Source organism: Truncatella angustata, assembly GCF_020726525.1.
Source record: "Truncatella angustata strain MPI-SDFR-AT-0073 chromosome Unknown BKA67scaffold_1, whole genome shotgun sequence".
NCBI classification, from domain to species: Eukaryota; Fungi; Ascomycota; class Sordariomycetes; order Amphisphaeriales; family Sporocadaceae; genus Truncatella; species Truncatella angustata.
Window position 1 is genome coordinate 7,644,236 of NW_025763381.1, and position 27,605 is coordinate 7,671,840.

The following is a 27,605-nucleotide window of genomic DNA, read 5'->3' on the forward strand; positions in this document are numbered from 1 at the left end:
ACACGATACCATTGTTCTGAAAGTAGTAGAATTGAACGTGTCTTCATCTCGCTCATGGCTGTTCATACTCCATCTATCGCTGCCCTGGCCATATACTACAGAAAATCCAGACAGGTTAGCTAATGCTGCCAAACGGCATCCTGTTCTGCGGCATGGCCGTCTGCATGTCAGCATGTCTGCGTGTCTATACGATGCGCTAGGCATCTTGATTAATTCGTGCTAGTCCTTGTAGTAGTTTCCAGCTCATGCAGCATAAAGCAAAAGAGTTATCTTCCTAAATCAACGTGCGCCACAAATGCTGACCATCGTGGTGCTTAATCCCATTGTCGTGCGTCTCACAAAGCAGAATCCGAACGCCCCTGGTGAATATCCTCCCAATGCCCAAATCACGGTTCAACAGATCAGGTCGCTATGTATAGCCCACCACTACCAATACATTATGGAACTGGTGGTTCCAATAAGTTCCGGGGCTTAAAGCCCAGCCATCCTGACATTTCTACACTTGCTGACAGGAAGGGTCAGTCATGTTTGTGAACAAGAAAATGCGGCCGTCTACTCTGCCAGAGCTTCATCTGGTACTCTTGACTGAGACGGCTGTATCAGAACTGGACTTGGAGCACGAGTTATGTACAACTGCATGATCGGGGCTTTCGAAAAAAGGGTCCTAACTCGCATTCGACTCCACTTGCGCTGCAGCTGCGTCCAAGTTCACCATTGCGCCAGGCCTCGATATATCTTGTGAGGCGCGTCCGGCATCACCATCGAAGACCCATGGGCCGGCATCGTTTCGCGGTGTCAGCGGCCCTTCTTGACCGCTTGGCGGTGATGGCGTCCGCCTCGACCTGTTGACTGGTATGGGACTTGACCGGGGAATGGGTACGGGACTCGATGCTTCCGGTCTGGATGCTGGTCTAATCGGGATTTCCTGCACTGTTGGAGCGTGATCAAGCATCATTGTAACGTCAGCTGCCTCCGCCTCCGCTTCAACCGGAGACACTGGTGGTGAGACTGGGGAGGGGGCTTCGTCTGCGGCCATGTCCGACATATTTGGACTGTCATCGGTTGGAATCGTTGTCAGTTCTTGCGGAGCGTCGCTTGTATCCATATTCGCGTCTTCTCCACCAGAGTCCAGCTGCTGCCATTCCTCATCGGGTTCTTCGATATCGGCGTCGAGATCTGCGGCAGCTCTGCAATTGGGGCAGGTGAAAATAGGATGTGATGGACCGACCAGCAGTTCCCGAATGCATTTGTAGTGCCACGTGTGACTACACGGTGCTACAAAAAGGGATTGACAGGGCTGCAAGAAGTCATCAGTACCGATAGGCTTATCTAGGGGTGGTGGTGTTGTTGCTGTTGTTGTTGTTGCTGCTGCTGCTGCTGTAAAGGGCATCATATAACTTACCGCAATCGCGTTTAGACAAATCGAGCAGTCCTGGGCATTTAATGCGTTGGCGGGATCTGCCGAGGTCAAGTTCCGGAGTCGCTTGTGAGTTGCCATGCTGGTGTTGGTTAGCTTCTGTCGGATGCCAAAGAATGTTGGGACCTTGCTTGAAATTGTTTGGCTTGTTTTGCCAGCCCCTGTTCACTTCTATCCTCATCTTGACGCAGCGAAAAATCATCTCTTCCCCTCCCCTAAAGTCGATGCCCAGCTGTACAATATCGCCATCATTAACAATGAATGGCTTAGATTCGTTGCCAGGAGGGCTGAGCCGGATATGGTTCAGAAAGGTCCCAGATGAACTCTTGACGTCTTTGATGTACCATTTGCCATCCTCATACCAGAACTCGCAGTGTCGCCGGCTGACGACCTTGCTCTTGAAACCGACGGGTGCTGCTGACGGCGTGTTGGCAGGCACTATCTGCTGCTGTTCCCTTTCCGAGTAGCGGCCTACCTTGATGATCTCCTTTCCTGTGGGCAGAGTTCGTGAAACTGGGGTGAAGGACAAGGATTGCCGAGTCGATCTAGCATCATAGTGCGCTGAAAATCGAATAGAGGGCAACATGTCCAGGGACAAATCGCCCGTAGTTGCTGAGCGCGTGCGGGTCATGTTTACCTCGCCTGCAGTGTGATCCTCGGTGTCCTCTACGCTCTCTGCGCCTGTCTTGTGCTTCTTGGCGCGACCGCTGTCCGAGTCCGAGTTGGAGGCTGGTTCAGGCGCCGGTCCGTTGTTATGAGAGCTGCTGCTTCCGGGGTTTTGTGCTGACGTAGTTCGAAGGAGCCGGTCTCGCGGTGTGCTAGGAGAGTAATGTCAGAACGACGACCGCATTGGTTTCCATGTTTTGTACAGTACCTGAGTGGATCATCGGCAGTGGCTGAATGGCGCGAGCGTCTTCTCCCGGTGACACTGAGGGTTGCGTGGGTTGTAGCTCGTGTGAGCGGTGAATGCTGTGAAGATGACCCCAAGGCAGAGCCTGACGCACTATTCTGAGCGCTAACACCACTATCACGCGACAATAGGTGGTTTGCCGTGTAGTTTCGCAGGTAGCTGAGGCCCCGTATTCTGCTCGGTCTAGTAGCCGGCGGCGCAGAGGGCGATGCTGTAGAATCTGTAGTTGGTGTTACAAGAGCCGTAGTGGACGAAGGCGCCGGTTGTGTAAACATTTCTAATCGTTGTGGTGATCTTGTTCTGTCTGGTGGGGACAGGGGGGGGGGTCCTGTGTTATGGATGGCAGGCTACCTTACGACTGCAGCTACAGCTAAGAAGGCACCGTGCCGCTGGGAATGGAGGTGGGCGAAAATGTGCTCGGTATTGTTTTTTTGGTTTTTGGTTTTTGGTTTGCTGCCCAAGCTTGCAACAGCCAATGTGGGATTGTTTATTATCAAATAGACCAACAAAGGCACCTGATCTGTCTAGCGAGCCAATGCGACAACTCGACAGTCGATGAGCTCGAATGGAATGTCTTGGTGATCAACAAACAGCCCGTGATCAACTCAGGGTCTTCGTCTCCAGCGGATCATCAACAAAGTTGTCAGTGAGGCGTTGCGTTTCCACTGGACTGGAGGAGCCGCTTTCCGAGGGTGGGGTTCGGCGCAGATGGTTGTGCTGAGTCCGGACGCGTCCAGAGGAAGGAAATGAGGGATGCAAATTGTTTAAATTGCGTTGCTAGGGAGCTGATCTCTAGAGAGGAGAGAAAACATGAATCCAAAAGATGGTAAGAACAAATCGATCGGTCTCCAGTATTGGGAACTACCATGCCATTTGAATTGGATTGGACTCGATTGGACTCGATTGAATTGACAGGAGATCATCAGAGCTTCGGGGCACATAACGTGACTGATGTCAAAGCAGCAACGATAGGCCTGGCAGGTCTTCACATTCGACCTGGGTAGACTGCAGACATGGGGTGACGCCACTTCCTCCCTCTCCATCTCATGATCCCAGCTTTGCAGCTCACATATGCACTCTAACACTTGAGTTGCAGTAGCAAACGAATAGTGCTTAACATGGCGTCTTACCTGATGCAGAGAAGTTCGTGGGCGTGAGCAGGGCCTAGTCTAGACCAAACTCTCTCCACCACTTACACTACTCCGGGAGCTTTCATTGAACGGCGCCGGACAACGTCCCAGTAATGCTTGGGGTTCTCCCGTCAGCTTTTATTCTCCCTTGCTCGATACTCGGTTCACCTCTTCGGGGGCATCACTCATTTTGGATTGTATATGTATGTAGTTACCCTCAAATCGATGCTCAAGCGCCGCTTTGCCACCGTCGGAAGGTGGTACGACAGAAATCCTTCAGCACAATCGCCACAGCCAGCAGTGCGAAGGCCTTGTTGCAGCATTTTTTAGGATCGCTCATATTTTTGACCAAGTATCACATGACTGGGCCGTTGCTCAACAGTGGTTCAGTGCAAACCATCAATATCGTGGGGTCCGATCTTTAAGTTATGGTCTAATTCAAAATTTAGGTTTGGAACAAATAGTCGGTATTCGACATGGGTAGTCAAATGTCCAAAACACCTTTTCTTTCGGCCAAACCGGGACTAGCGCGTTTACCGCATTTACCGCATTTACTTAGTCTTAGCTTAATTAATTCTTAGTTATATACTTTGAATAATTTTAAATAAATAAAGTTAAAATAACTTATATATAATTATATATTATATAATATTAATTAAATAAAAGTATTTAATTTAAAATAATATTTAAAAGCAAATTATAAAAATAGAATAAAAAGATTTATAAGTTTGTTTAATGAAAACATTTAAAAAGAAAATAAGGATATTTTGTTATAGTGCCTACAGTGGGGCTGTGTGTCATGACAGCTATATAGAGATCTCTCATAATCTCTACGTAGAATAGTCTTCTAGTCAAGACATATTACAAGCCCAAATCAACTCTACAGTTCGTGACGTTGTAGGCTTGTTGTCTCACACCATTATTGTCAGCCCTTACAGCTCAGTGCTATTCGCAGCCATACTCTCACAAACACTTAATAATATGTATATCGGTATATGCCCTGATGTCTTGTACTAATGGACCCTTCTCTAGTTTAGTTTATCCTAACACTTCAAGACCTGATCGTATTTGTAGAGCGCAAAGCCAGTGCCTGCAAATATGAGCTTCCATTTAGTAGGGAATCTATATGACTAGGAAATCAGTTATGTGAAGACACTGCGTATATCGAGAGCTTGTTATAAATTACGATTAGCAGCTTTCATGGTTGGTGCGACCACGTAAAGACAAGCCGCAGTGCTGCGACTCGTAACTGGCCGACTGGCAGGCGCCATCCGACTCGGCAAACCCCTTCATTCTCTCTTGAAGAGAAATGTAAGCTGATGTAGGAAGAGGTGAACATGTACAAGGAAATCCCTGCTGCATATGGAGAAGCTATCCGAGCGGGAGAATAGTTACTCAAAGACGTATAGTACGCGAGGGAACTGTCTTATCTTGCCATTTGCAATTCCCGCAAAGGCATGAGAGAGCTCGAGCAGGCGAGGCTCTGTGACCGAGCGCCTGGACTACACCATAGCGGCTGAATTGCCTGTGGACACTACACCACCAGTCAATCCTTTGTTCCCGTCCGAGATCTGGACCACCCACCGCCGCCCCGCCCCGTGGATTAGGCTATCGCCGAAGCGTACGGGTCTTCGGTTGCCATAGATGCCATTCGGGAGAACTTAGAGTCTTCTAAACCGGGAACTGTCTTGCCACTGAAAGATCTACTGTTATTCAAGAAGAAGGAGGCCAATGGCTATGAGAGAGAGCTTATTTTATTTTATTTTTTGTAAGGAAACCATGCGATCTGCGCAGTGTCTACTTGATGGCAAGCAACGGGTGGAGGAATTATCACAACGTGCGGTTGATAGTTTTCAGCTGGCATGGGCAAGGTCGGAAGGAGTGGCCATAGTACTTGATGATTTCTTATAAAAGTTGTTACGGGCATGTATTTCGAACGCGAGATCGCTTGAGAGGAGCAATCACTGCCACAGCGATCTCATTGAACAAAAGAAAGGTACAGGACCCAAGTCAAGTGAGCAAAAGTGATCATTGTTGACACACTGATCAGTTGAGAACTACTGAACACAGCAGTATCAATGAAGGAATGAATGGCTATGTAGTAGCTGGGAAATTCAATCCTTATTATATCCATTCATTCCATTACTGATACTACTATGCTCGGATATTGGCCCAACCACCCCAAGGGTTCTGCGCCTAATCTGCCACTTCAGTCCCGGAGTTAGCTGGTACCAAATCATTGCCCAGATGCGACTGGAAAGCCGCTTCAATGTGTCGGTGACATCTGCAACGTTAGCAATGCAGGTAACAGAGCTTGCGCCTGGGGGTAAGGTTGCGGCTAACATGCTAGCTGTGCATCACGTTAACTTAGCAGTTACGGCAAATGATGGATGAATACCGGGCCTCTCATTGCAAGTCTGAGCAGCATGGCACTGGTCTTCCCCCGGTCCGGTTGGCCAAGATGCTTATGGGCAAATCGGAGAGCACTAGCCAGTAGTCCGTTTTTCGAACAATCTCACTCTCTGGCAGCTTTTTCAACTCCACTTTCTCTTAGATATAGAGTAGTAAGCGCCAGTGTCGAATCTTTTTGACCGAGCTCGCCCCGAATTTCATGGAACTTCCTCTCAATCCAGTCATAAATATTGTCATATTGGAACCCCTCTGCTCGAAAGCGGAAACTTTTTGCGCAGATGTCCGTAATTAGGTCTTTCGCCAAACTTGAGAGACCTTGTATAGTCGATAAACTCGGCAAACTCCTTAGGAAGGAAGCCCTCACAGAGTTCTACCCCTGACAGGCTAGCCTTTTTATCTCTGATGAGCATGTTCTTCTCGCCTCTAGTACCTGACTTGAGCCCCTGCCACGGCAGATAACCGCGAGCAAAGTACAAGAGCACGTAGCCCAGAGACTCCAGCTCGTCTCGCCAAGATGGCTCTTCAACCCAGTCAGTGAAGGTCCTGTCGTGACGTATATGAAACTCCTACCAAGTCCATCATGGCAGTTAATGCTTGCGTAACGATGAGTTCCTTCAAATGCAAGTCCTTGGTATCCCTTAGATTCCTCCTCCTCGGAGAATTCTCTAGCTAGACCAAAGTCGATAGCATAGATGATATTGCCCTGCTGTCCTGTTGAAATTAGGAAGTTCTCGGGCTTGATATCACGATGAAGATAGTGCATGTGAGTGCATTCGATCATTGTGATTGCCTGCTCGGAAATCAGCAGGAGGGTCTTTAACGTGAACTTCTGCTCACAGTACTCGAAAAGATCCGCCAAGGATGGCCCCAGAAGCTCAAAGACTAGGACGTCGTAGCACACGTCTGATCCAGACCAGTAGACCCTCGGGAATCCTGTTTTTCCTTGTAGCTGCTTGTACATTTCTGCTTCGTCTTTCAATACAGTTGAACCATCCCTATTTTCCATCAATTTAATTGCAACTTCTTCATCAGAAGCGATATCGACACCTGCCGATGTGAGTCTTGCTCTGTTACTCCACACCTACGTTCATGCACCGGAATATACAGTTCGAATCCGCCTTCGCCAATTTTACGATCGACGCGATACTTATTTCGAATCAAAATAGGCCTCCTTTATAAATTTCCTAAATGATAACGAGGATAAAGAGTGCCTTTTAAAAGAACAAGATATAACGAGATGCGTTCGAAAGGCACGCTATCAGAGTATAATAGAACTAAGGAGGCCTAAATTTCTTACTACGGGTGAGTATATATATCTAGTCTAGGTGTAAGAGTATGGGTGCGAATAGCACTGAGCTGTAAGGGCTGACAATAATGGTGTGAGACAACAAGCCTACAACGTCACGAATTGTAGAGTTGATTTGGGCTTGTAATATGTCTTGACTAGAAGACTATTCTACGTAGAGATTGTGAGATCTCTTTATATAGCTGACATGTCACACAGCCCCAATGTGGGTATTATAACACTAGGGAGCCTAGAAGACGACCAGGTTTAAGATTCTTTAGGCTTTTGCTATCCATTAATACACCCCTTACGGCTATACTGCTCACTTAAGCCTAAACAATATCTTATACACTCTAATAATTCTCGTAGAATTATTCCTAGCAAACGGGGTGACCTGTTAAAAAAAGATTCAATAAATTATTGAAGTTAAAGTTATTATTAATTTTGAAACTTAAATTTTTATTATTATAATACTTATATTAAGGCTTTGTGTTATAATAGCTTTATAGAAAGATCTCACGATCTCTACCTAGAATATTTTTCTAGTCAAGACATATTACAAGCTTAAATTAACTTAAACGGTAAGGCCGGTTTCTTACGTTAAAGTTATTTATGTATATTATTTTAATGCGCGTTTCCATTTCAGAACACGTTCATTAGTGGCACAACCCAGGCTAAGCTCCAGCCAAGCTCAGGTTTGGCCCTTGTCACGCTCAGGCTTAAAGCAGCGTGGCTCAGGTCTGAGTGCGACATCGATGTGCGTTTGGACATTCTATTTGGTCGGTAGTATTCAGCCTTTTCATTTGTGTATTACACCGAATCTACGTGAGATAAGTCAGCACAAGCGACTTACTCTCAAACATTGTTAACGGAGGGAAGCAGTGCCGCTTTACTTTCCACGCAGCGGATAAGCGCAGGAAATGACGTCCTCAGTGTTGTGAGATGAAATTTAATTTCTCAATCACCGTGATTTAGGCCTTTGAGTATATTGTTCTACTGCCGGCATAATTGAACTAAGTGACATAAACAAGCCCAATGTCTCGTTTATGTAGCGGCTCATCCGTGTCAAGCTGAGGCTGGAACACAGCTGTATTCCCGCCGACCTAGTTACGGCCCGCAACCTTACACAAACAGATGATGTCGCAGAAGCTTTCAGACAACATCGCAGCAAAGTGACAACCAACGACGACGACAGCCGTCACGTTCAGACGGGTACCTGGCATATTGAGGACATGCACAGCTCCTGAGGTACGTTTTATGTTTCGTGGTGCTTATAAACCTTTGCATACGCAGCGTTCCTATGCTGGCTATGGACGACGACATACCACATGATTGCTGCCCTAGGAAGGATACTTCGCAGCAATTCTATCGTACTCCGCCTGCGTCAACGGCGTCACACTTCCATGCTTCAGTCCTGTTGGGAAACCAGACACGGTCTCCGCGGTCCACCCTCCGGTTTTTATGGAAGTGGTCTTGAAAGGCACATACTCCGTGTAGTTGTCCAACCATAGGTGGTACAGCCCGGGCGTCGTGTTATCCGCAAAGCTCGCAGGACCCTCCCTCGGATTATCATTTGTCACGTATCCGCTTACCCTCGTCCATGTTCCAAACAGACCGCCGGTGGTCGTTTCCTCGTACACTTGCAGTGTTGTCTCGTTCTTCAAGAACCGCGCATAGCTTCCCTTCGTACCAAGATACTGGAACTCTTGGTCGATCAATGGTGTATCCTTGAGCGCGACATAATCTGCTGGTGGGCTGAAGGTGACGAAGTCTTTCGTTGTCGCATAACGAATTCTGTCCAACGTAGCAGTGCCGGTATGACCAGTGTCCGAGGTCGAGTAGTGACGCGAGGACCAGAAGACGTAGTACTGCGAGGTCGCGTCGTCCCAAACAGCTGATGGCGCCCACACCATGCCTGCAGTAGAAGCCTCTACTGTTCGCAGGCTGGAAGCGGACCATGTCACCAGGTCAGTGGACTTCCACACCACGATGCCGCGGGATCCGGTTCGCGTTGCGGCGTCCCAAGAGAATCCAGAGGCATTGATGTCAAGGTCTGTGGCCAGCAGGTAATACCCGGACCGTGCGGTGTTGGTGGCAAGGAATATGTCTCGGACGGCCTTGGTGCCCACAGTCGACGCGAGGACGGGGTTGCCCTTGTTCAGGAATCTGAAGCTGTACGCGTTGTTCCCGTTCGAGAGATACTGCTGCACTTTGGGATTGGCGTCGGTGAAGGTAGAGACCAGATAGCCAACATGACTTGTGGCTCGTTCTGCTACCGGGCTCGCAACAGCCAAAACGCCTAGACAGGCTGCAGAAAATAGGGAAAACGCCTTCATCGTGAACCTGGAGCGGTTACAAAGATGCGGTGTAGGAGCGGAAATTTGGTAAGCATATCGTCAGCTCTAGTAACCGGTCTGAGGAGGCTTCTTTTATACTCGGCAGACATATGAGTCTAGTATCCGCCAACCCATCTCGGCCAGTGGGTTCTTACAAGCGACGCACACGATCTCAAAATTCGCCATAGTCCAAGCATGCCCACGAATTATTCGCGACGATAGTTGATTGGTGCGCATGGGTAATGACGCGCCATAGAGAGACTATCTGCCGGAACCAGACTACTTGCTGTATACTGATCCTCAAATGCACCAATCGCCGTTACACGCCAATACCTGCATCAATAGCGGGCGCCAGGGGGCCACTTCCAGAGATCTATCTGGAATTGCGGGGACCCCACACGGTGGAAATGTCTCCGTCGGCAACCTCATGGCTTACCTAGGTTACGAGCGGGGATTCTAACGTCACGCGATGCCAGCATGGCTGTTGTGCCGCATCAATAGCGATGAGATTCCATGCCGTGCTGCGCTTAAATACAATATGTCACTCCTTCAGTCTAGGCGTAACCAAGCTACAGACGCAAAATTCCACGAAGCCGGGTTAATTCTAAAGTTTGCTGATCTAGCTGTGATAGTTCAACTTATCTCATAGCATCATGCTGCCTTCCTGCTCAACCCATTTTTCCAACGCAGTAAGTGTCGCGGTTGTTCCGACTTATGTTCGTGGAGGTCCAATAGGAATCAACGGCACTACCCGGGAGACTTTGCATGCGCCCCAGGCCGCAATTTACCCTCATGGGCACTGGTTGCCTCATAGTTGAACATATATACACCAGACTCGTATTTCTCTCTATCTCAATATCCAGATCTAGCCACTCAGACTTGACGATCAAAATCATCCTAGTTTTGAGGTGTAACGACTCTTGACAATGGCATAGGATCCGACCCCACGAAGGAGGGAATATCTGGCGGGTCTGCTGGACAAGAACCAGAAATACCATGACCATAAGAGAGTGGAATAGAGCCTGATTCGACAAGGACCCAAGCGTCGAGCGATTCTACTATACCCAATGCTGGGACATCATAATCATAAGGTTGTGCTGTGATAGAGGACGTACGTTCGTGCTCTGTACAAGGTCCTCGGACATCATTAGGGCCAAGATACGCATGCGTACCACGACCTCAATATGTTCGCCGCTGTTTTGATGGGTTTGTATCGTCTAGTAACGTCGTGTTCCGTTATGGTGTTCGCAGTACACTTGATCTGATAGCGCTGGCTTTTGAACCATCAAGTAATACTCTCCCAGAGAAGACCTAGTGACTGCGTCAGTGTATCAGATACCACACATACTGCAATGAAATTCCAATTTAACGACGCCTCAAAGTGATTCACTATGTCTGATGGGAAAGTTCTTTTTAGCAAGGGAGAAGTATCACCAGTGCGCTAATGCAAGACATTCAGAGGAGCTTTCCATGTGAGATTCGGTACTCAGGCTCCCAAATGTGCACGTCTGCCATCTTTGCAAAAAAGAATTGCACATGGAGACGTCGCGGTGATCTGTGAATGATCTTACTATCTCATGGTTTGGCCTCAACACCACTGACTACTCTTGGGGGGTAGGCTTTGTCCATTGCTTGGGGTAAGGCATGGTTGATTGTTAGATAGTATTGTCGCGGTCTCCAGTCATTGGTCAAACAGTTGTCCGCGCTTGGGGAGGTTTCTAGGTACTTTGGGTGGACTTTGAATGATGCATGAGAACCGGTGGCTTGTGCTGAACGCGTCGCTAGTCCCCATGGTAATGAAGGTTGTGGCATGAAGAGGACAGGAAGAGACAGGAAGAGGCGGGAAGCTTTGTTGAGGGAATGCCAATTTCTCTCGTATCATAACTTTGCTCCTTCTCACGTGGACGCGAGCCAGTTTGATGCAGATGTTCCACACCTCAGACGCTCTCTGCTGGGCAATGCAGAAACGACATTATCCTAGCAATCAAATCAAAACAACCACACTGCTCCGGGTTTGGAAATGGAAATCTCCCTTACTGAACTGGGGTCGCAAGCTGTAGCAAACGAAAAAGGAAAGAGCGAGCGCTCGTAAAAAGGATCTGGCATTAGGTCAAACCGCAGGTTCCTATAAGTGCAATATAAGAGTGTCGAATGTTAACTACGGAGACAGAGCAGTTGGTTTTCCAGGAGACTGCCGCGTGTTGTATACTCTCTGCCCTGTGGCACGTAGAGGAATGCACGCTCCCATGCTACAAGTATATAATGCACCCGGCTTGTGGCGGTGCAACCTGTGGCTTAGCGGGTGAAGCGTTCAGTGCAGTGACGCGCCCCCCCAGGCCAGCCACCATTTGGATTTGGAAAGGCGCCGCCGCAAAAGGTCGAGCTTGGAGGGAGCTTGGAGGTCAGCTCCAGGGCACAACAGGGACTTTGGAGCTTCGTAACTTCCGGCAGCCTTGCGCCTGGAGTGCTACTACCTTCGTACCATCCACATCGAACCTCACCCAAACACATCGAGCTGATCACGACAAAGATACCCCCTCCAAAACACCACTTTTGCAGCTCAAACTCTCCCAAGGACAAACAATACTCACAAACGCACCTCGCAAATATGGCGTCTGGCTACGATAGAGCTCTTTCGGGTAAGCTAGGTCGCCTTTCATTGATTGACTACTTGTCCCTCCAACTCAGCTAATTTAATGTGCCACCTATAGTCTTCAGGTTCGAACCGCCCCCTCAGCCTGGCTTCTAGCAAACGTTGGAATCGTTTCAGTCTTTCTAACATGCTGCAGTCCCGACGGACACGTCTTCCAAGTCGAGTATGCCGGTGAGGCCGTAAAGAGAGGTAGGCTTGTCCTGTTTGGCGTTCCGGCCGCTTCCAGCCATGGCATCTGACCAGGACATTACAGGTACCTGCGCCGTGGGCGTCAAGGGCTCCGATATCGTCGTTCTGGGTTGTGAGAAGAGATCAGCCATGAAGCTGCAAGACACAAGAATCACACCATCCAAGATCTGCCTCGTCGATACGCATGTGTGCCTAGCATTCGCCGGCCTCAACGCCGACGCCCGCATTCTGGTCGACAAGGCCCGCCTAGAGGCTCAATCCCACAGACTCACCGTCGAAGACCCCGCATCCATCGAGTACATGACCAAGTATATCGCCGGTGTGCAGCAGCGGTACACACAGAGCGGTGGTGTCCGACCGTTCGGCATCAGCACCATGATCGTGGGCTTCGACAAGGGCACCAAGACGCCGAGATTGTATCAGACGGAGCCCAGTGGCATCTACAGTGCATGGTATGTTCCAACCCATCCGTCCTCATCACATCGCCAGATGGCGTGAGATGGAGACAAGACCACGGTAGACTGACAGAGTCTGTCCTTTGACGGAAACAGGAAGGCAAATGCCATCGGCCGCTCCAGCAAGACGGTCCGCGAGTTCCTGGAGCGCAACTACAAGGAGGACATGGACAGAGAGGCTACTATCCGACTCGCCATCAAGTCGTTGCTCGAGGTCGTCCAGACGGGTGCCAAGAACATTGAGATCGCCATCATGGCACCCGGCAAGACGGTCGAGATGCTGCCCGAGGGGGACATTGAGAACTACGTCAAGCAAATCGAGGAGGAGAAGCAAGAGGAGGCTGCCAAGAAGAAGACGGGCCGGACACCCGGTACCGGCAGCGCCGCCATACTGACGAGAAGCACTGATGCATAGACGCCGGAAAGAAAGCGGGCGGGCATGCGGAAGTAGAACGATCTTGTGGACAGCAGGGATATTCATGCATTCCATTCCACGCCACATATGTGATGAAGAATGAACCATAGAGCGGCAATTAGCCGTCACGATCCTGTACACTAAAAACGAATGCAGACCTGGCGTTCTCGGTCCTCTTGCGTTGTCATCATGTTCGTTTCGTTTCGTTTCATTAGTGTCATGTTCGTCTATGTGGTATCATTCTCCCCCGCCAGCTCCTGTTTTTTGCATGCACACCCGCGCCTGCTCCTGTTTCTGTTCCTGTCCCCGTTCCTGCTCCTGTGATGAGGCCTCTCCGGACCATGTAGCGAGCACTCAAGAGGATGTTTTATTTTTCAAATGCACCAGCCACCTAGTAGAAATCTAACCCAGTCTGTTGGCATCCTTGTCAGGGTCGAATATTGTCTTGAACTCCTGCTCCTTGACTCTGTCGTCCTTGAGCATTCTGTTGTCCACCCTCGCGTCCTCTCCCTCGACGCGCAGCGCGGGCTTGGGGACCACGGCCTCGAGGACGAAGTGGTTGTCGCAGTGCGGGCAGAACTCGTCGGCCTCCTCGAACTCCTCGACGTCCTTGCGGAAGCACTTGCGGCACTTCTTGCAGGCAAAGATCATCTCCAGCGTCGGCTTGAGCGCGTGCGACTCGGACTCGTGGTGGCACTCGGCGCAGTCGAACCACTTCCGGCAGCACGGGCTGCGGATCGACACCTGGGCGTTGAGGACGTGCTTGCTGGAGGGTTGCGGGTGTGAGCAGGGGGGAGGCCGTGGGAATGAGGAAAGGGAAAGAGTCGGCGGGTTTGTCGTCGCGAAGGGGGAGGAGGAAGGAAGGAAGGAAGAGAGGAAGAGAGAAGGATAACTTACCACATGATGGTTGGGTGTTAGCCTAACACGGCTCTGTGTTGCGGATTTTTAGGTCTAGAGGTCAGGACTGTATACTGGCCGCTCGACGGTTGTAGGAAAGAAACGAAGTTTCGTGATGGTGGGGGTTGTGATGAACTGCAACGCGAGTCGCTCGATAGTCTGACAGTTAATAGTTAATTAATAATTAATCGGGGGTTCAAAATTTGGGAGCATCGCCAACGCGGGGGGCGGGCGTTGCCGGAAATGCAGCATCCCTGTCGCTGCCCCTGAGAGCGCTACGTGAAAAGGCGACTATGCTGATGTCGGGGTGCTTGCTACACACGGATCCGTACAATGGTATATTTTAATAGTGCCTCCACAGCTCAGCCTGTCCTGAACAACCACAATCTTACACACGTTTCATCTCTACCTGTGCTATCTCTATTCTCTATTCTGCCTGTATACCATATCCGAACCATGTTTTCATCTCCGCCCGCGTTGAAAAGGTTCAGACCCTTCGATCGAGTCATTCAGCTGTACCACGAATGTCGTCGTACAACTGTTGATCCGTCAGTATCAACTTGCTTGCCCAATACTCCTTTCGTGGCTGGTGGACAAATCTGCGAGGTTTGATCTTCTTTCTGGCTGAGGTAGATAGGCGTTTGTACACATCTTACCGCTTGGCATATAGGTTAAGGAATGTGGAGGGCATGAGTGATGGGTGTTGCCGCATCCCTTTGCAGGCTGATATCATAATTGGCTGGTGAGGCTGTGTTGTGCCACCGCGCACCGGCCTAGAACACCTGGCCAATATATCGTCTAATGTCAGCGTGCAGTTGATGCCTGTCTTTAGGGGATACGCAGATACCAGCCGCACTTAGGAGAGACAGCTGGCTCTTCTAAACTGAAGGACGGCTGGATAAAAACCAGATGGGCTGTGTGCAAGGACGGTGATATTGACAAGTTTACGGCACATTTGATGGCACACGCCCAGGCATTAAGTAAACTCTTAGCTGCCGTAAGAGCGTGATCTTTCGAACTAGACCATCTTGAATGTGACCCTTACATGCTCTACGGCAAAAGCGACCAGTTGGAAAACAAAAGGCGAGACTCACAGCGTCAACCAGTTTTTTTTTTCTCTTTTTTTTTCTCAATGATTCAGATGCTTTCAAATTCATGGATGAAAAGGTTAGTGGTTATTACATCGCGGACCAGCAGGTGTGAACCTGCATCGGCCGTTTGTGACTTATCCAAGTAACTTTGCTTAGAATCTTGGAGATTTCTATCGAGTCAACGTGGGTTGTCTTCATTTATGTAACATGCTGCACGAGAACTCATATTCACAGGAGAATAAACATCGAAATATTTGAAGCAGTCTTGAAAATACAAGAGATTGTCTTGCAAATCCCAGGTCAGATCTTGAAACAGCAACCAGAGTATTTTTTTATGCACCTGGTTTTCCAAGGCCATTCCATCCAGAGACAGTCACGTCTGCCGAGGTTCATTTTGTATAATTTAAGCTAGCTTGACCATAACGTCGCTCAAACCTTAAACATATCTTTCTCTATGTCCTTCGTTCACATCTTGAAATGGCCCGCGTTGGCACCGAGAGACTTGATCGCGGCGAGTTTGTAATTGAAGACTCAATAACGAGTCGCGTTATTGACATGAAGAACCCGTGGGCATCATGCTTCCGACCAGGACGGCGAGTTGAAATGGCCATGGTCCTTTTCAAGGCGGTTTTTGATGAGAAATGCCCAAGCTGTGACTTCGAGCCTGGTGGGATAACAAGCAGAAAGATAGAGTAGTAAGTCACCAACGGATCACGAATATACAATATTGACACCGGAACATCTCTCGTTGCGGGACAATATTCCAAAGGCTTGAAATGAACATGAACGCGCACCACAAAATAGCTGACCAACTCAGAACCGAGATCTCACGAACTGAAACCAAGCTACCGGTATTGGAAAAGTCCCCAGACCAAGGAAAGCCAGACGACTTCTCCATGTTCCGTCGCCTGTGTACATATGCAGTAATTTCGAAAATTAGCAGGCGAAAATCCAAAGATGCACACCAACTTGCGTTTCTCGTCTTAAACCCCAGAAAAGAAGCAATCATCTCTAATAACCTGTCATGGAGGGACAGAGCCCATCGTTTGGATGCGGAAATATTTAATGCTGACAAGTGGATTTCAAGCCAACTGAAGACGTTAGAAGCGCTTAACAAAGAGACTACGGTTCTTAAAGCAGCGCAGCTTTTCCTACGGACAGCGACTGAAACGTTGAGGGCAGAAACGAATATATTCCTGGAGGAACATGAGCTGAATCTTAAGAAAGCAGGACTTGGCCTCGACGAACAAAGCATCAATAAGGAATGTATAAACCTGCAACTAGCACTCGGCATATAAACATAACAATGAGATATCATGAACTTTACATTGAATATAAAACAATTCTAGTTGTGAAAGATGAAGTGGTTAATTCTTTACCAAATTTCTCTTTCTGAATTGTGACTTGATAGAAAAACCAGAAGAATGTAGGACCAGGGAAAGTCTAATCTCAAATATATGCGGAGTAATACGGTCTGGTCAACTGGCACAAGGTTCGAGAAGTATTAATCCGTTCGCTACCAGGGCTGTACATGCAGTACTTTCTCCAACCGCTATCGGGTCTTGAATAAACACCAGGACAGTGTTTGTGGCCATATTTCTATGCCCTGGCTCAAACCGGTTCTGAGGTAACAACACACACTCGAAACCCTATCGCAGCCACCATGTTGTCAAAAACTGTGCGACCTCGCGGAAGCCCCAATGAGAAAAGTTCCTGACATGCATAAATGGGATACTTAATCCGCGACTCGGTGCAGGATCATCTGACACAGCAAAGCTCCGCAGCTGGTGTGTAGTATATCCATTAATAGGCAATGCACCAACTCTCTCGTCTCATCGAACCACTCATGCTGCTGATCGTCGACAATCAAGGCTGATGGCTGAAGCCTATCTGTCCATCATCATGCTCTTTGCTCTCTCCGGTCGCATTGGCTGTAGCTGCCAAATCCATCGCGAAAGATTCGTCAGCGAGATAGAGCAATCGCTCAAAACAATTAGTGACCATGGCGACAAGGCTGATGACGACGACAAAGTTCGACGACACAATAACTTGCAGTGGCATAAACCATGATAAAACCTGACAAGGATGACGATGAAGATGACAAGAGTTGGCGAGCGCCGCTAGAAAAGTCAAGGCTGAGCCGTCAGCAAAGGAACGCCTCTTACCGAACTCAACCAGTGGTATCACATCAGACGATACGACCTTGGCAAAGGACGTAACGAGTATTACCAGCGGACACCACCATCATTTTGCCATTGACACGATCGCAGACACGACCACGGGCACACGTGGTAGTGCCACAAAGAAACCACAGCCTTCACGTCTTTCACTGGTCTAGTTACCCGGAGTTTTCCACGGTGTACTAAGCAGCACAAATGAACTCCTCTTCCTTTTACGACCGCCAGAGCCTCGACTTCTCTCTCGCCGCCTGACTTGACTATAACCAACAACTTTGACAATATCTACTCAACAATCACGTCGTTTGATGCCACCAGTACAAACTTCCTAACCTTGGACCGGAACCTTCGTGACAGCAATATCCCCTGCCAGAAATGTGGTTCGATCCGGTAGTATATCGGTAGTATCAAATGCGGCTCTTGTCATCATCATCACTACCATCGTCGTATAAGCCTGCAATCCGGGGGGAGGGGGCGTGTTCCTGCGCTATGTCCTTTCCGGATACAATAATCAAAGCTGTGAAGGAAGGGTGAGGAGAAGTGAGGCAGGAGAGAGAGAGAGTGTGACAGAGAAGGGACAAAAACGTGGCTTCTCCTGTTCAGACTCATGGACATGTGACGAAAAAAAAAGGCTATTTTCTTCCCCTTGTCATGCGCTATACACGGCAAAGCCCATCTACGCAAGGAGGATCCGGTACGCCCCGGGAGCTTTTGGGAGTCTTTCGGAACAGGTGAGCCGAAAATCGTGTTATTATGTCGATTCTTTACCCGGATCGTACTGCCGGTTGCCCGATCCAGAATCTCTCATTCGAATTTGCGAAATGTCTCAATCACTAGTATGGGGGGATAGCCATGTCCTCCTCGCGGCATTGAGTATTCCCAATCTTGGGACCAACACACATTGATATCTGCTTCTCTTAAAGTGCCTTTAAATGTTAGAGCTCAGAGGATATAGCCTTTGAGTCAAGTTTCGTGGATTTCTCTGAATGCCTGGTACTTGATGAAATGAGAAACAAGCCAGTTCACATAAACATTTGATGATTTGAGGAGCTCGACAATAGCAGTCCTGGAGGTACAAAACAATGATTAGTAGGCCTTGCTACTATGAGAAGAAGATGTAAAAACAAATAAAATAAAAAGCGATCCTATGCTCCAAATCTTCCGAGTCCTATCCATCTCTTCCCAACACCGTTCTCCTCCGTTCCGACGGCTGAGCCCGGCACAGCCGCCGTCGTATTTTCCTGGGGACCAAATATAGCGCTTTCTATTTCGCTCGCTCTTTGTTCCCATCGTTCCCTGAATACGGTGCACCACATTCTTTCGAGCTCGCCGTCTCCAACCGCTGCAATGTCCTCATAGTACCTCTCGATAATATACAGAGGGGCGGCGACCAGGTCTGGTTGGCACAGCGGGCCCAGCGCGTCGCCTTCGAACCGCCTGATCGCCCAGTCGAGGCTTCGGCACACGTTGGCTGCGAGCTGTCGGATCTCGCGCGGCCTATATTTGACATGGCCGGTGTTCGGTGGGACATCATCAGTGACAAGGCTTGCAGATGGGATATGAGGGCTTGACGATGGGTGGTATGAGCTGTCGGGGCTCGTCTGGTATGGAAAAGATGCCGCAGTAGGTAATGAGGATCGGTCGTCGGCAGAGCCTGAAGCAGAAGTATAGCTGTGCACCGAGTCTGCAGGCGAGTCGTAGACGTACTCTGGTAGTTGTGATGTGAGGTAAAGCGCGGGGATGTTCACCGGGCCGGCCGTCGCAGGCACCGCCGGCATTGGGACCGTCGCTGCCACTAATGAGCCGCCAAATGGGTTGTCATTTTCCGCGACTGCCAAAAGTCGGTTCATTATCCTATAGAGTACGATCAGGCCGGTCCAATAGTATATATGTGACAGTCCTATTCCGGCACATGGGAAATCGTAGGTGACCTCGAAGGGCACTTGTCCGTGGCTCCAAGGCTCAGACTCGATGGTAGAGACTGCTCTCCTCCAGGCCCAGTAGAGTAAGGGGCATTCTACATTTCTTAAAGCTGCCTCTTCTAAAGCTGAGTACCAGCTCTCAAACTGTGCCTCGATAGTTGTACAGTTCTTGATAAGGTCCAAGGCTTGCAGCTGGCGCTGTAACGAAGAAGGTAGGGACACTATGCGATCGGAGCGGGAAAGTAGTAAGGGTAGTTTCACAATGATGTCAAGGAGGGTGTCGAGTGGCATCTTTGGCGAGTGTTCCCATGGCGTAGTGTTCCATTCTGGATCTGACATGTGGGTTGGGCTGTGGTTTAAAATGGCCGCAAAAATCTGGTGCCATAGTTAACAACATCTACTTTAGGTAGAAAGTTTCTGCGTGGAGATGAGGTATCGCAACGAGACGACTTGGTGGGTTTATACTTGAATTACAACAATACTTACAGCATTTGGGCGGTATACCCGTGTGAAGAAGTGGTGTCTGGGAAACGCCTGGAAGGCACCCGGCCCTAATTGACGGATCGGATCGTTTTGCATGCCCGGGTCTTCCCATGGAGTCTTATTATTATTATACGATGAAGAGCGGTTTTGCTAGTTTTGGCGATTAACATGGGACATCTTGTTAAGAAGAGTTAATAAGCGGATATTTATCTACTCACCTCATATAGGAACAGACATAACCCCTCTTCTGCGTTTGCATCCCAACTATGCGCTTGACTCGACTGTCGACTTCTCCTGGGTAGATAGATGAAGCACTCTGCTTCCAGCTTGAGATTCTCATCGCTGTATGTCGGTGTGACATCAACTCTTCTGGAAGTATGTAAACTCAACTTCATTTCCGAGTCTCCTAATCGTTCGTGCTGGCGCTTGACGCTCTTGAGCCTGGTATGGATGGCTGCAAATCTCAACCTGTGCAGTCCACCAACTGATGCGACATCAATGAAATCTTGCCAACTGGATTGTGCCACCAGCACAGGATCCTCCGATCTTGACCTTGTTGGCAAGACCTCTTTGAACTCTATTTTCACGTCCTCCTGTTGGCCTTCGGAGGCTGCCCGCCTTCTGCTCCTTGCTGGCTCTGGACCCGGGCTCAGTGTTACTGTGTCAACTGCTTTCTTCTTTCTCAAAGAGGACGAGGTACCGGGACTTTCGAGGTTCCGTGGCGGATGTGAGGCGCATCGACCTTTGTCTTCGATGGTTCCAACGATGAAAATGGTTTCTGTTTGATAACCCTCACAATTCCGACCGTGGTCGGTACATTTCTTACAATAAGGCCGAGTGTTATCGCACTAGTAGTGATATCAGTTTGCATTGTATCATAAATATAATGCATTACAACCATGTAAAAACCACCCAGGGTTCCGGGGTGGTCCCAAGACAAGTTCAGACTCACCGCAACCCGCCTTTTCCGACATGTGTTGCAACCCTTGTATTTGCCCTTGACTCCAACCATTTTGGATGAACAAGCTGTGTGGTATCGACTCGATTCTTCGGTCCATGCAGTCTCTTTTGCCGCGTTTTCGGGGAACCTCTTTGCGGTCGCTAACACCAGGAATCTCTCAGATGGATTGAGGTCGGGACTGTGAGATGTCGTCGTCCTCATGGGTTAGCGGACGAAGCAATAGGGTTACGCTCTCGCTTATAATTCGCCACTTGATAAACGGATGGGCTCCAACTGGTGCTGCTTTAATGGGATATCGAGAAATATTATCTGGAAAGTTCCGGGCTGAGACTCGTTGTTCAAACAAGGGTAGAAGGAGCAAGGCAAAGCTGGCTTTCACCTCAAGAAATGTGGGAGCAGAATGACTACACTATATCTCAAGGACAGACCCGTGACGTGCTGTACTCGTGGGCGGCATGAGGAACCTTGCATTTCAGCCCTATCTACGACTGCTTGTGTAACAGCTGCAAGTAGGGGTTACACTATAACGACGGTGTATATAATACTGATTGGAGCGTTCGGACTTGTATCCACTGACGGTCCGAAGCTTATTAGTAAATACTGCTTATCAAGACACTCTCTCCGACGAATATGACAAACAAGTGGAAATCCTTGGGAATTAGACCTTTGATCATGTAGTGTCCGTCGAACTTGTTCCGCAGTGAGACCTCTGTTATGAATTCTTATGCGTGACTGCCAAGTGCCAAATCCTTCACCACTTGGGGAATATCAGATACAGGGGAAGACGGTATTAGAAAAACACCTGCACTATTCGTGTGCGGGAGGCCATGCATATGCAGCCCTATATGGTCAATGGTCCTGATGTGAGGCGGATAAGACGGGCAATGCATCTAGAAGAATCTATGGGTAATGACTAGGTGCGATGGGAGTAGTTATCCGACGTCGTAGCGGGCACAGTAGTGCTCCTTCCCTGTGGTAGACTTCTACTCCACGGTCAGTCTGAACTTGCTGTTTCATTCATCATGCTTGTCAGGCAGACTCCCCCATCTTCCACCAATTATGGTCCATGATCGTATGGAACGAAACATGGGCTTCGTATAGGAAATGGTTCGCGAGTGGTTGATTGAACTAATTATTGGACGAAATATGACTGGCTCCAGGAACCTTTCCAAACACGGCATATGAGATCTGACATGTTCGTCTTTCATCCTCGTAGCATTGTACCCAATTTGCATGTTGCATTCTGCCTTCTGCGATGTAGACCGCGGCATGGGCCGGTGACGCCGATCACGGTTATCCCAAGTCCGCTAATGCTCAGCGAATCAGGACGATGGTCTCCTTGCCCCCGAGGTCCCTGGCCACAGTAGGCCTCGCTATCTAGGCAAGAACCAAGTGCGGCCCTCATCATTCTGCACCTAGTCAGTCCGTCCGGCCGCATGGCCTCGTCATGTCGAGGGTGCGGAATTCCGCACGTTGCAGTGTAGCCCCGTAGGGCTGCAGGGATACGAAGGGACTTTTGTTACGGTGTGGAGTATTGTGATCTGGGGTGTACAGCTGATGGGGAGATTTGATTTGGCAGCCGACGATTCCTCGAGCGTGTGGTTGTGCGTAAGCCGGCGAATGGTAGCAGTCTCGTAAGCCGTGGACGTGTAGTCAGACGGGTGTCACCGTCAAGCGTTGCTACTGTACCGCCCTCGCTAACGTGACCGCTTGGAATACAACAACCACCCGAGGTGGTAGTTGGCGGTAGAAATCTTGGACTTGTCGTTTGGACATGCGTGCAATTATTGATCGTGACGTCACCTGTTCCAAAAGGATGGTCGCGTAAGATAGACATAACCAGGGTTTGGAGGCATTTCCGATATGCTTGGATATCCAAAACATTCTAATGTTTGAAAGTGGGTCGAAACCCGTAACCGTCACGGCCTCCATTTAAAAACATCCACGCTGAAAAGTGGCCCTTGATTATTTATTTACCTTTACTCTAAGTGTTTTCAGTACTTCTATCATGTAATGAGTCTCTTGTCCCTGGCTCCTGAACGCAATGCAATACTCTAGAAGTAGCAAATCAATCATTCCATCATTACGGTTAACGAAGATCGAAATGTAGAAAACCTGAAAAGTTCCATCCTATAACAGAGCCTTTCTAAGAAGCTGGATTACCTAAATGTACTTGGCTCGTTTCGCAATAATAAATGCCAGAATGGAAACAACAACCATGGTGGCTATGATGCCACCAAACGCATTAAGGTTTTCGCTCTCGTCGTTCTGCCAAGGAATCTTGACGTTCATTCCAAAAAGTCCGGTGATGACGTTTAGAGGGACGATGATTGAAGCCAAGAACGTAATCTTGGCCAGACCCTCGTTGGTCTTTGTTCCCTGCGTGATACTATCGATGGTCAACTGGGCGAGGTAGTTACTGTGTGCACGCGAAAGAATCTTCTCGAAGTGCGTCAAGTTGGTCATCATGGTGACCACGTGGTCCTGAATGTCGCCCAAGTACATGCCAATGTCCATTCGAGGCGTTACTCTGTAGTTTTCGTTGCAGCGCTTTGCAAAACCCTTGAGCACGTCGGCCTTGCCACCAAGGATGCGCATGAGACCAAGAGTGTTCTTGCGGACTGCTCCGATCTTTCGCAGGAACTGATGCATATCCTCGGCTCTTGCGATGAATACAGAATCTTCGATCGATTCGGTCTGAAGCTCAATTCTGTGAATTGCAGGCGCGAATGTATCCACGATGTTATCACTAATGCCTGTTAGTACTTGTATATATATAAGGCGCCCACTCGGATTAATATGCTTACATCAAAGCATAACAGATCCAATCGCTGCTCAACGAGAGGTAATCCTTCAGCATAGTAATTCTCCCGCGAACATTTTTAGCATGTTCGTTGGGCTGAAAACTGAAGCTCAGGGTACCCTCTCGAAAGACGATGACGTAGATGTTGAAAGGCTCGTAATCAGGCCCATCCTCCTCCTGGATGATCGTGAAAGACCTGAAACAGGCGAAGTAGTACGAGGGGAAAAGCTCAATCTTTTCTCGGGTTTCTTGGACCGTGATGTCTTCAATTGTCAGCGGATGGATACCAAAAGCCTTACAAATGGCTCGAGCCTCATCCTCGGTAGGGTTGTTGACATTCAACCACCAAACTCCATCTTGCTCGTCTTCGGGGAAAGAGAAGAGCCCGCGGACAGACTCTCCTGGAAGAACAAGCCCTCCAAAGGAAGCAGCGTGAATGGTTGACTCCCAGCTTGAAGAGAAGAAGCTGAAACGATTCGGATCAACATGCTCTCGTGCAGGAATCTCGGATACACCAGGTGAATCTGGAATGTCTCCTTTCTCGTAAGTTACGGAGCTCGGGGCTGGAGGATGAATGATATCACCATCAATCGTGATCATAGGAGGAGCACTAGGCACATTGGGATCTGCCTGAAGATTGGAGAATACGCGAACGGCGCTATCCGCTCCAGTATCACGATTAATCTCGTCGCTTGCAATGAAGTTCTCCAAATAGTCAAAGTCGATGTACAACTCATCCCGACGATGTTCGTCCTGCATGGGGAAACAGACGTCTTCCTCAGCTGATTTGTTCGTAGAAAGGCTGGCTGCATCGTTGTCCGCGGTCTTGGCCCCAGTGCGGCCGGACCTATGAGTGCGCTCGCTGCGGCGACTGTTGGCCGAAATGGTTCTCTGAAGTTTGTATCCGTGTTCCTTGTCCCGTGGGTCCGATGATACGGAGGCCAGGCGCTCACGGCGCCTGGCCTCGGCAAAAGCCTTGACGGAGTTCGGAGGGGATACAGACCGCTGGGTCTCAACAGTAGGACGGCGGATGCGAGGCACCATGGGAGAAGGAGACATATCGCCACCATCTTCGTCGATAACAGCTTCCTCGAAGTCACGTACGCGAATGTCTGAGGGCGATACGGGCAGATCGGTGCGCGATGCGTAAAGGGTATCGACAGTGCCGCGTCTGGGCCGCTCAAGGCGCTGGAAGGACGCAGACTGATGGCGATGGTCGTCCAACTCGGGGACAGGGGTATCGTAGCCCCCCTGTATAGAGACCTCCTCGTGGTCGGACATAGTGAAGTCTGGGACTGTTCGATATCCTGTTTCTGGTTTTCGTTTCGAGCGCTGCAATCGAGGCAGTAAACTAGCAGGTCGTGGGTCGCAAATGGCGCGCTAGTAAATGGAGCGTGATATCGAGTCGAAAGTTATTGGGAAAGCCTTCCACGATGAGTCAAGGGAAGGCGCTCATGCTGGATTTCGAGACCCAGTTCAGCGCATAAGTCTGGCTGCAGTGGGCGTGAGCAGCACGCCGACTGCAAAATGAAACAAACCGCTTTGGACCGCAGGCCAGTGGCGTTGGGGCAGTACCAGTAGGTAAACGAGGGCCGTGATGGTTCGCGTGGTGGTTGAGGACGTGTAAGTGATGTAATTAATATGGCTGTGATCCGTAGGTCAAGTTAAGGAGGTTTCGTATCAATGCCGCTGTAGACCCAGCGAATCGGGCCTAAAAGCGGTCGAGAGAAAGAGAACTTGATGCTATCGAGGCCCGCCAACTTGATGACTGTCGAGGAACTTGCGGGCTTATACCGCAAATTGTATCTGGATGAGACGATGAAAAATGGCGCAGAGCGTGTACTCGACAGCGAGGACGTGCCAAGACAAGATTTTAAAGGTGGCAACTCCTGTTATGCAGAGTTGATTGTTGCGTTGCTCAAAGTACGTGGTCCTGTGCGGAACAAATGCTATGTTTGTTGCACGGGATACAAAGGGGTCGTGAGCGTGGTCAAAAGTGCTTGCAAGGATGCGAATGACGTTGAGCAGGAAGATTGGATGCTGGCGGCCTCCCCGATAAGAGCTGGAGTGGAAAGGTGCTGTTGCTGACCTTGTGATGTCGAGCAGTCGGGTCGATCTTCTAGCTGTAGAAAAGAGCCGAGTAAATATGATCAGGGGTAGCAAGAAGTGCAGACTGTGCAAGTGAGAAACGTCTGCAGTTGCAGATGGCGGTTGTGGTGTTCAAAAATAACAATTGTTTTGGTCAAGGGGAAAGATTTTAGATGAGAGTCCGGCCCTCGGGTGGGTCATGATGGAGGTCAAAAGTGAGGGAGGAAAAAAAAATTGGCGTCTAATCCTTGCAGATGCACAAACCGACATCTGGCATTCCATGTTCGCAGCCGGGAAAAGAAGCTGCAGACATCCCTGGGACACGCCACAGAAGCCGCTCCAACGGGACGGGAACTCAACTGAGAATTACACACGCCGTGATTGGATCATTGTTTTGTAGGCATTGGATTCTGGAAACCGAGGCGTCAAAGTCTGGCCTCACCTTGTCACTGCGTTTGAGTTGACGACATTGACAGATTTCCGTGACTGTTGTGGTTTGGCATGGAATAATCAGTGCTCTCTCTCCTCTTGCGAGGACACAAGGACTTAATCTTAAGAGTACGGGTCCGGACGTATTATGTATTGAATGAAACGAAGCATGCTCTGCTCTGAGTACGGGGATGTTCCCTAGCATGGCCGAGTCGCCTTGGCAACTACAGTCGCAAGTTGCAAGATAGCACCAAGAAGCCCGTGTTCATCGAATCAAGAGGAAGATGGCCCCCAGGCGAGGCACATTGCACAATCAGCTCATGTAGCGAGCACAATAGGGAATGCTTCATGGACCGGGCTTCGAGCGGCTGGAGGTCTTAAAGTTGACGATGTCACACGTAGCGGCTTTTCGACTTTGAGTTCGTCTTGTTAGTGTGTGATGCAGCCTAACGTGGAGGTGGGGTAGACGAGAAGAAATGCTTGCGCCGTCAGTTCATACAAGGAAAGGGAAAGCGTGCCAAAGGAACAGGCTTCTAGGCTTTCCCCTTTCCAGCCTCGCTGCTTGGACCCCACATCGTGTTGCAAAGCTAACCTTCCAGTGCCTACATGTGTACATACTGTAGCAGAGCCTAGGCTGCTAGGTACCTATGTATCCACACAAGTTAGCATTGTGCCGAGGGGAGGTCCCCGACGAGCTTCTTGAGGCTGAAAGTACCACGTAGCGGGTTAAGCACCGCAATCCTGCGCATTGGTACTTCTGTGGACACCATCTCCGGATCGTTTCCTGCAAACGAATTGGTATCACCGGCACAAACGCATCGCAACACCAGCGCGGCGCAACGCGACTCCCAGTTCACCGACGACAACGCACAGATTCATCTTTCATTCCATCATTACGGCCTGGCCTAGCAGCACGATGGCTGAGCAACTCCTCGACCAGGTCCGAGACATCGTCGATGGACAGATCGTGAGACTTGCGGACCTTCGCATCTACTGCCTGGAAGCGCTATAACTAACGTGGCATGCAGGACTTTGAGGGACAGAAGCTGGCCGAACTTCTTGCAACAGTATTGCTGTCTGCCGTCGGAGTAAGTGGCACCGGTCGTCATCTCTTTATTGTTTATCGTTCTAATCCTCTCAAAAGGTCGTCTCATTCCTCGTCGGCTTCTTCCTCCAGAACATCACCCTTGCACTCAAGGTTGGCCTCGCCGGCACCGCCCTCACATTCCTCGCAATCGTCCCTCCGTGGCCCTTCTTCAACCAACACCCTGTCAAATGGCTACCTGTAGGGGGAGGACAAAGCGTAGCTCAGACGCATCAGAACATAGTCATTGACGAAAAGATATTCGCGCCCACAAACTGAGTGATAATGCGGTGGGGGATGAACGCGAGTCACAGGACAAAAAAGCCTATTCAAGTAGCTGCAGTCAGATTTGTGCATCATTCATGTATCGCATAGCATGGCAATTACCAAGTTCTATCTGGTATCCCGGCTTCTGGCTTATCATGTGCCATGTATGAATCATGCATGCCTCAAGAAATAGAGGCAATA

The 27,605-nt window shown here is 49.4% G+C and overlaps 10 protein-coding genes across 10 annotated transcripts; 4 read left to right on the forward strand and 6 right to left on the reverse strand.

Annotated features, from left to right (window-relative positions):
• Positions 1-434: 434 nt before the first annotated feature.
• BKA67DRAFT_79336 (uncharacterized protein) lies at positions 435-2,747 on the reverse strand. Its single transcript, XM_046109440.1, has 4 exons — positions 2,292-2,747; positions 1,549-2,235; positions 1,403-1,499; positions 435-1,297 (listed from the first exon to the last, which is right to left on the reverse strand). Exons 1-4 carry the CDS (start codon positions 2,600-2,602, stop codon positions 665-667), a joined length of 1,728 nt encoding a protein of 575 aa, XP_045965372.1. The 5' UTR covers positions 2,603-2,747; the 3' UTR covers positions 435-664.
• A 723-nt stretch (positions 2,748-3,470) lies between these two features.
• On the forward strand, positions 3,471-4,077 carry BKA67DRAFT_79290 (uncharacterized protein). The gene has a single exon (XM_046109439.1). It carries the CDS (start codon positions 3,571-3,573, stop codon positions 3,880-3,882), a length of 312 nt encoding a protein of 103 aa, XP_045965373.1. The 5' UTR covers positions 3,471-3,570; the 3' UTR covers positions 3,883-4,077.
• Positions 4,078-6,102: 2,025 nt separating this feature from the next.
• Positions 6,103-7,450, reverse strand: BKA67DRAFT_590290 (kinase-like domain-containing protein; the record flags this gene model as incomplete). The annotated part of the gene is made up of 4 exons (XM_046104569.1): positions 6,103-6,389; positions 6,440-6,936; positions 6,975-7,037; positions 7,395-7,450. The coding sequence occupies 4 exons, from the start codon at positions 7,448-7,450 to the stop codon at positions 6,103-6,105; spliced, it is 903 nt and encodes a 300-aa protein (XP_045965374.1).
• Positions 7,451-8,071: 621 nt separating this feature from the next.
• Positions 8,072-9,724, reverse strand: BKA67DRAFT_79488 (family 43 glycoside hydrolase). Its single transcript, XM_046109441.1, has one exon. The coding sequence runs from the start codon at positions 9,488-9,490 to the stop codon at positions 8,495-8,497; it is 996 nt and encodes a 331-aa protein (XP_045965375.1). The 5' UTR covers positions 9,491-9,724; the 3' UTR covers positions 8,072-8,494.
• Positions 9,725-12,098: 2,374 nt separating this feature from the next.
• On the forward strand, positions 12,099-13,202 carry BKA67DRAFT_654369 (proteasome component PRE6; the record flags this gene model as incomplete). Its single annotated transcript, XM_046106549.1, has 5 exons — positions 12,099-12,129; positions 12,202-12,208; positions 12,280-12,332; positions 12,397-12,784; positions 12,884-13,202. The coding sequence occupies 5 exons, from the start codon at positions 12,099-12,101 to the stop codon at positions 13,200-13,202; spliced, it is 798 nt and encodes a 265-aa protein (XP_045965376.1).
• Positions 13,203-13,604: 402 nt separating this feature from the next.
• Positions 13,605-14,104, reverse strand: BKA67DRAFT_654370 (zinc finger protein; the record flags this gene model as incomplete). Its single annotated transcript, XM_046106550.1, has 2 exons — positions 13,605-13,968; positions 14,100-14,104. The coding sequence occupies 2 exons, from the start codon at positions 14,102-14,104 to the stop codon at positions 13,605-13,607; spliced, it is 369 nt and encodes a 122-aa protein (XP_045965377.1).
• Positions 14,105-15,667: 1,563 nt separating this feature from the next.
• Positions 15,668-16,488, forward strand: BKA67DRAFT_531307 (uncharacterized protein; the record flags this gene model as incomplete). Its single annotated transcript, XM_046099366.1, has 2 exons — positions 15,668-15,857; positions 15,995-16,488. The coding sequence occupies 2 exons, from the start codon at positions 15,668-15,670 to the stop codon at positions 16,486-16,488; spliced, it is 684 nt and encodes a 227-aa protein (XP_045965378.1).
• A 2,021-nt stretch (positions 16,489-18,509) lies between these two features.
• Positions 18,510-20,908, reverse strand: BKA67DRAFT_687529 (uncharacterized protein; the record flags this gene model as incomplete). Its single annotated transcript, XM_046109055.1, has 4 exons — positions 20,725-20,908; positions 19,991-20,620; positions 19,776-19,922; positions 18,510-19,664 (listed from the first exon to the last, which is right to left on the reverse strand). Exons 1-4 carry the CDS (start codon positions 20,782-20,784, stop codon positions 18,513-18,515), a joined length of 1,989 nt encoding a protein of 662 aa, XP_045965379.1. The 5' UTR covers positions 20,785-20,908.
• A 1,825-nt stretch (positions 20,909-22,733) lies between these two features.
• On the reverse strand, positions 22,734-25,046 carry BKA67DRAFT_79598 (uncharacterized protein). The gene is made up of 2 exons (XM_046109442.1): positions 23,541-25,046; positions 22,734-23,482 (listed from the first exon to the last, which is right to left on the reverse strand). Exons 1-2 carry the CDS (start codon positions 24,815-24,817, stop codon positions 22,897-22,899), a joined length of 1,863 nt encoding a protein of 620 aa, XP_045965380.1. The 5' UTR covers positions 24,818-25,046; the 3' UTR covers positions 22,734-22,896.
• A 1,923-nt stretch (positions 25,047-26,969) lies between these two features.
• BKA67DRAFT_531310 (microsomal signal peptidase 12kDa subunit) lies at positions 26,970-27,416 on the forward strand (the record flags this gene model as incomplete). The annotated part of the gene is made up of 3 exons (XM_046099367.1): positions 26,970-27,020; positions 27,082-27,141; positions 27,198-27,416. 3 exons carry the CDS (start codon positions 26,970-26,972, stop codon positions 27,414-27,416), a joined length of 330 nt encoding a protein of 109 aa, XP_045965381.1.
• Between the last annotated feature and the right edge of the window lie 189 nt (positions 27,417-27,605).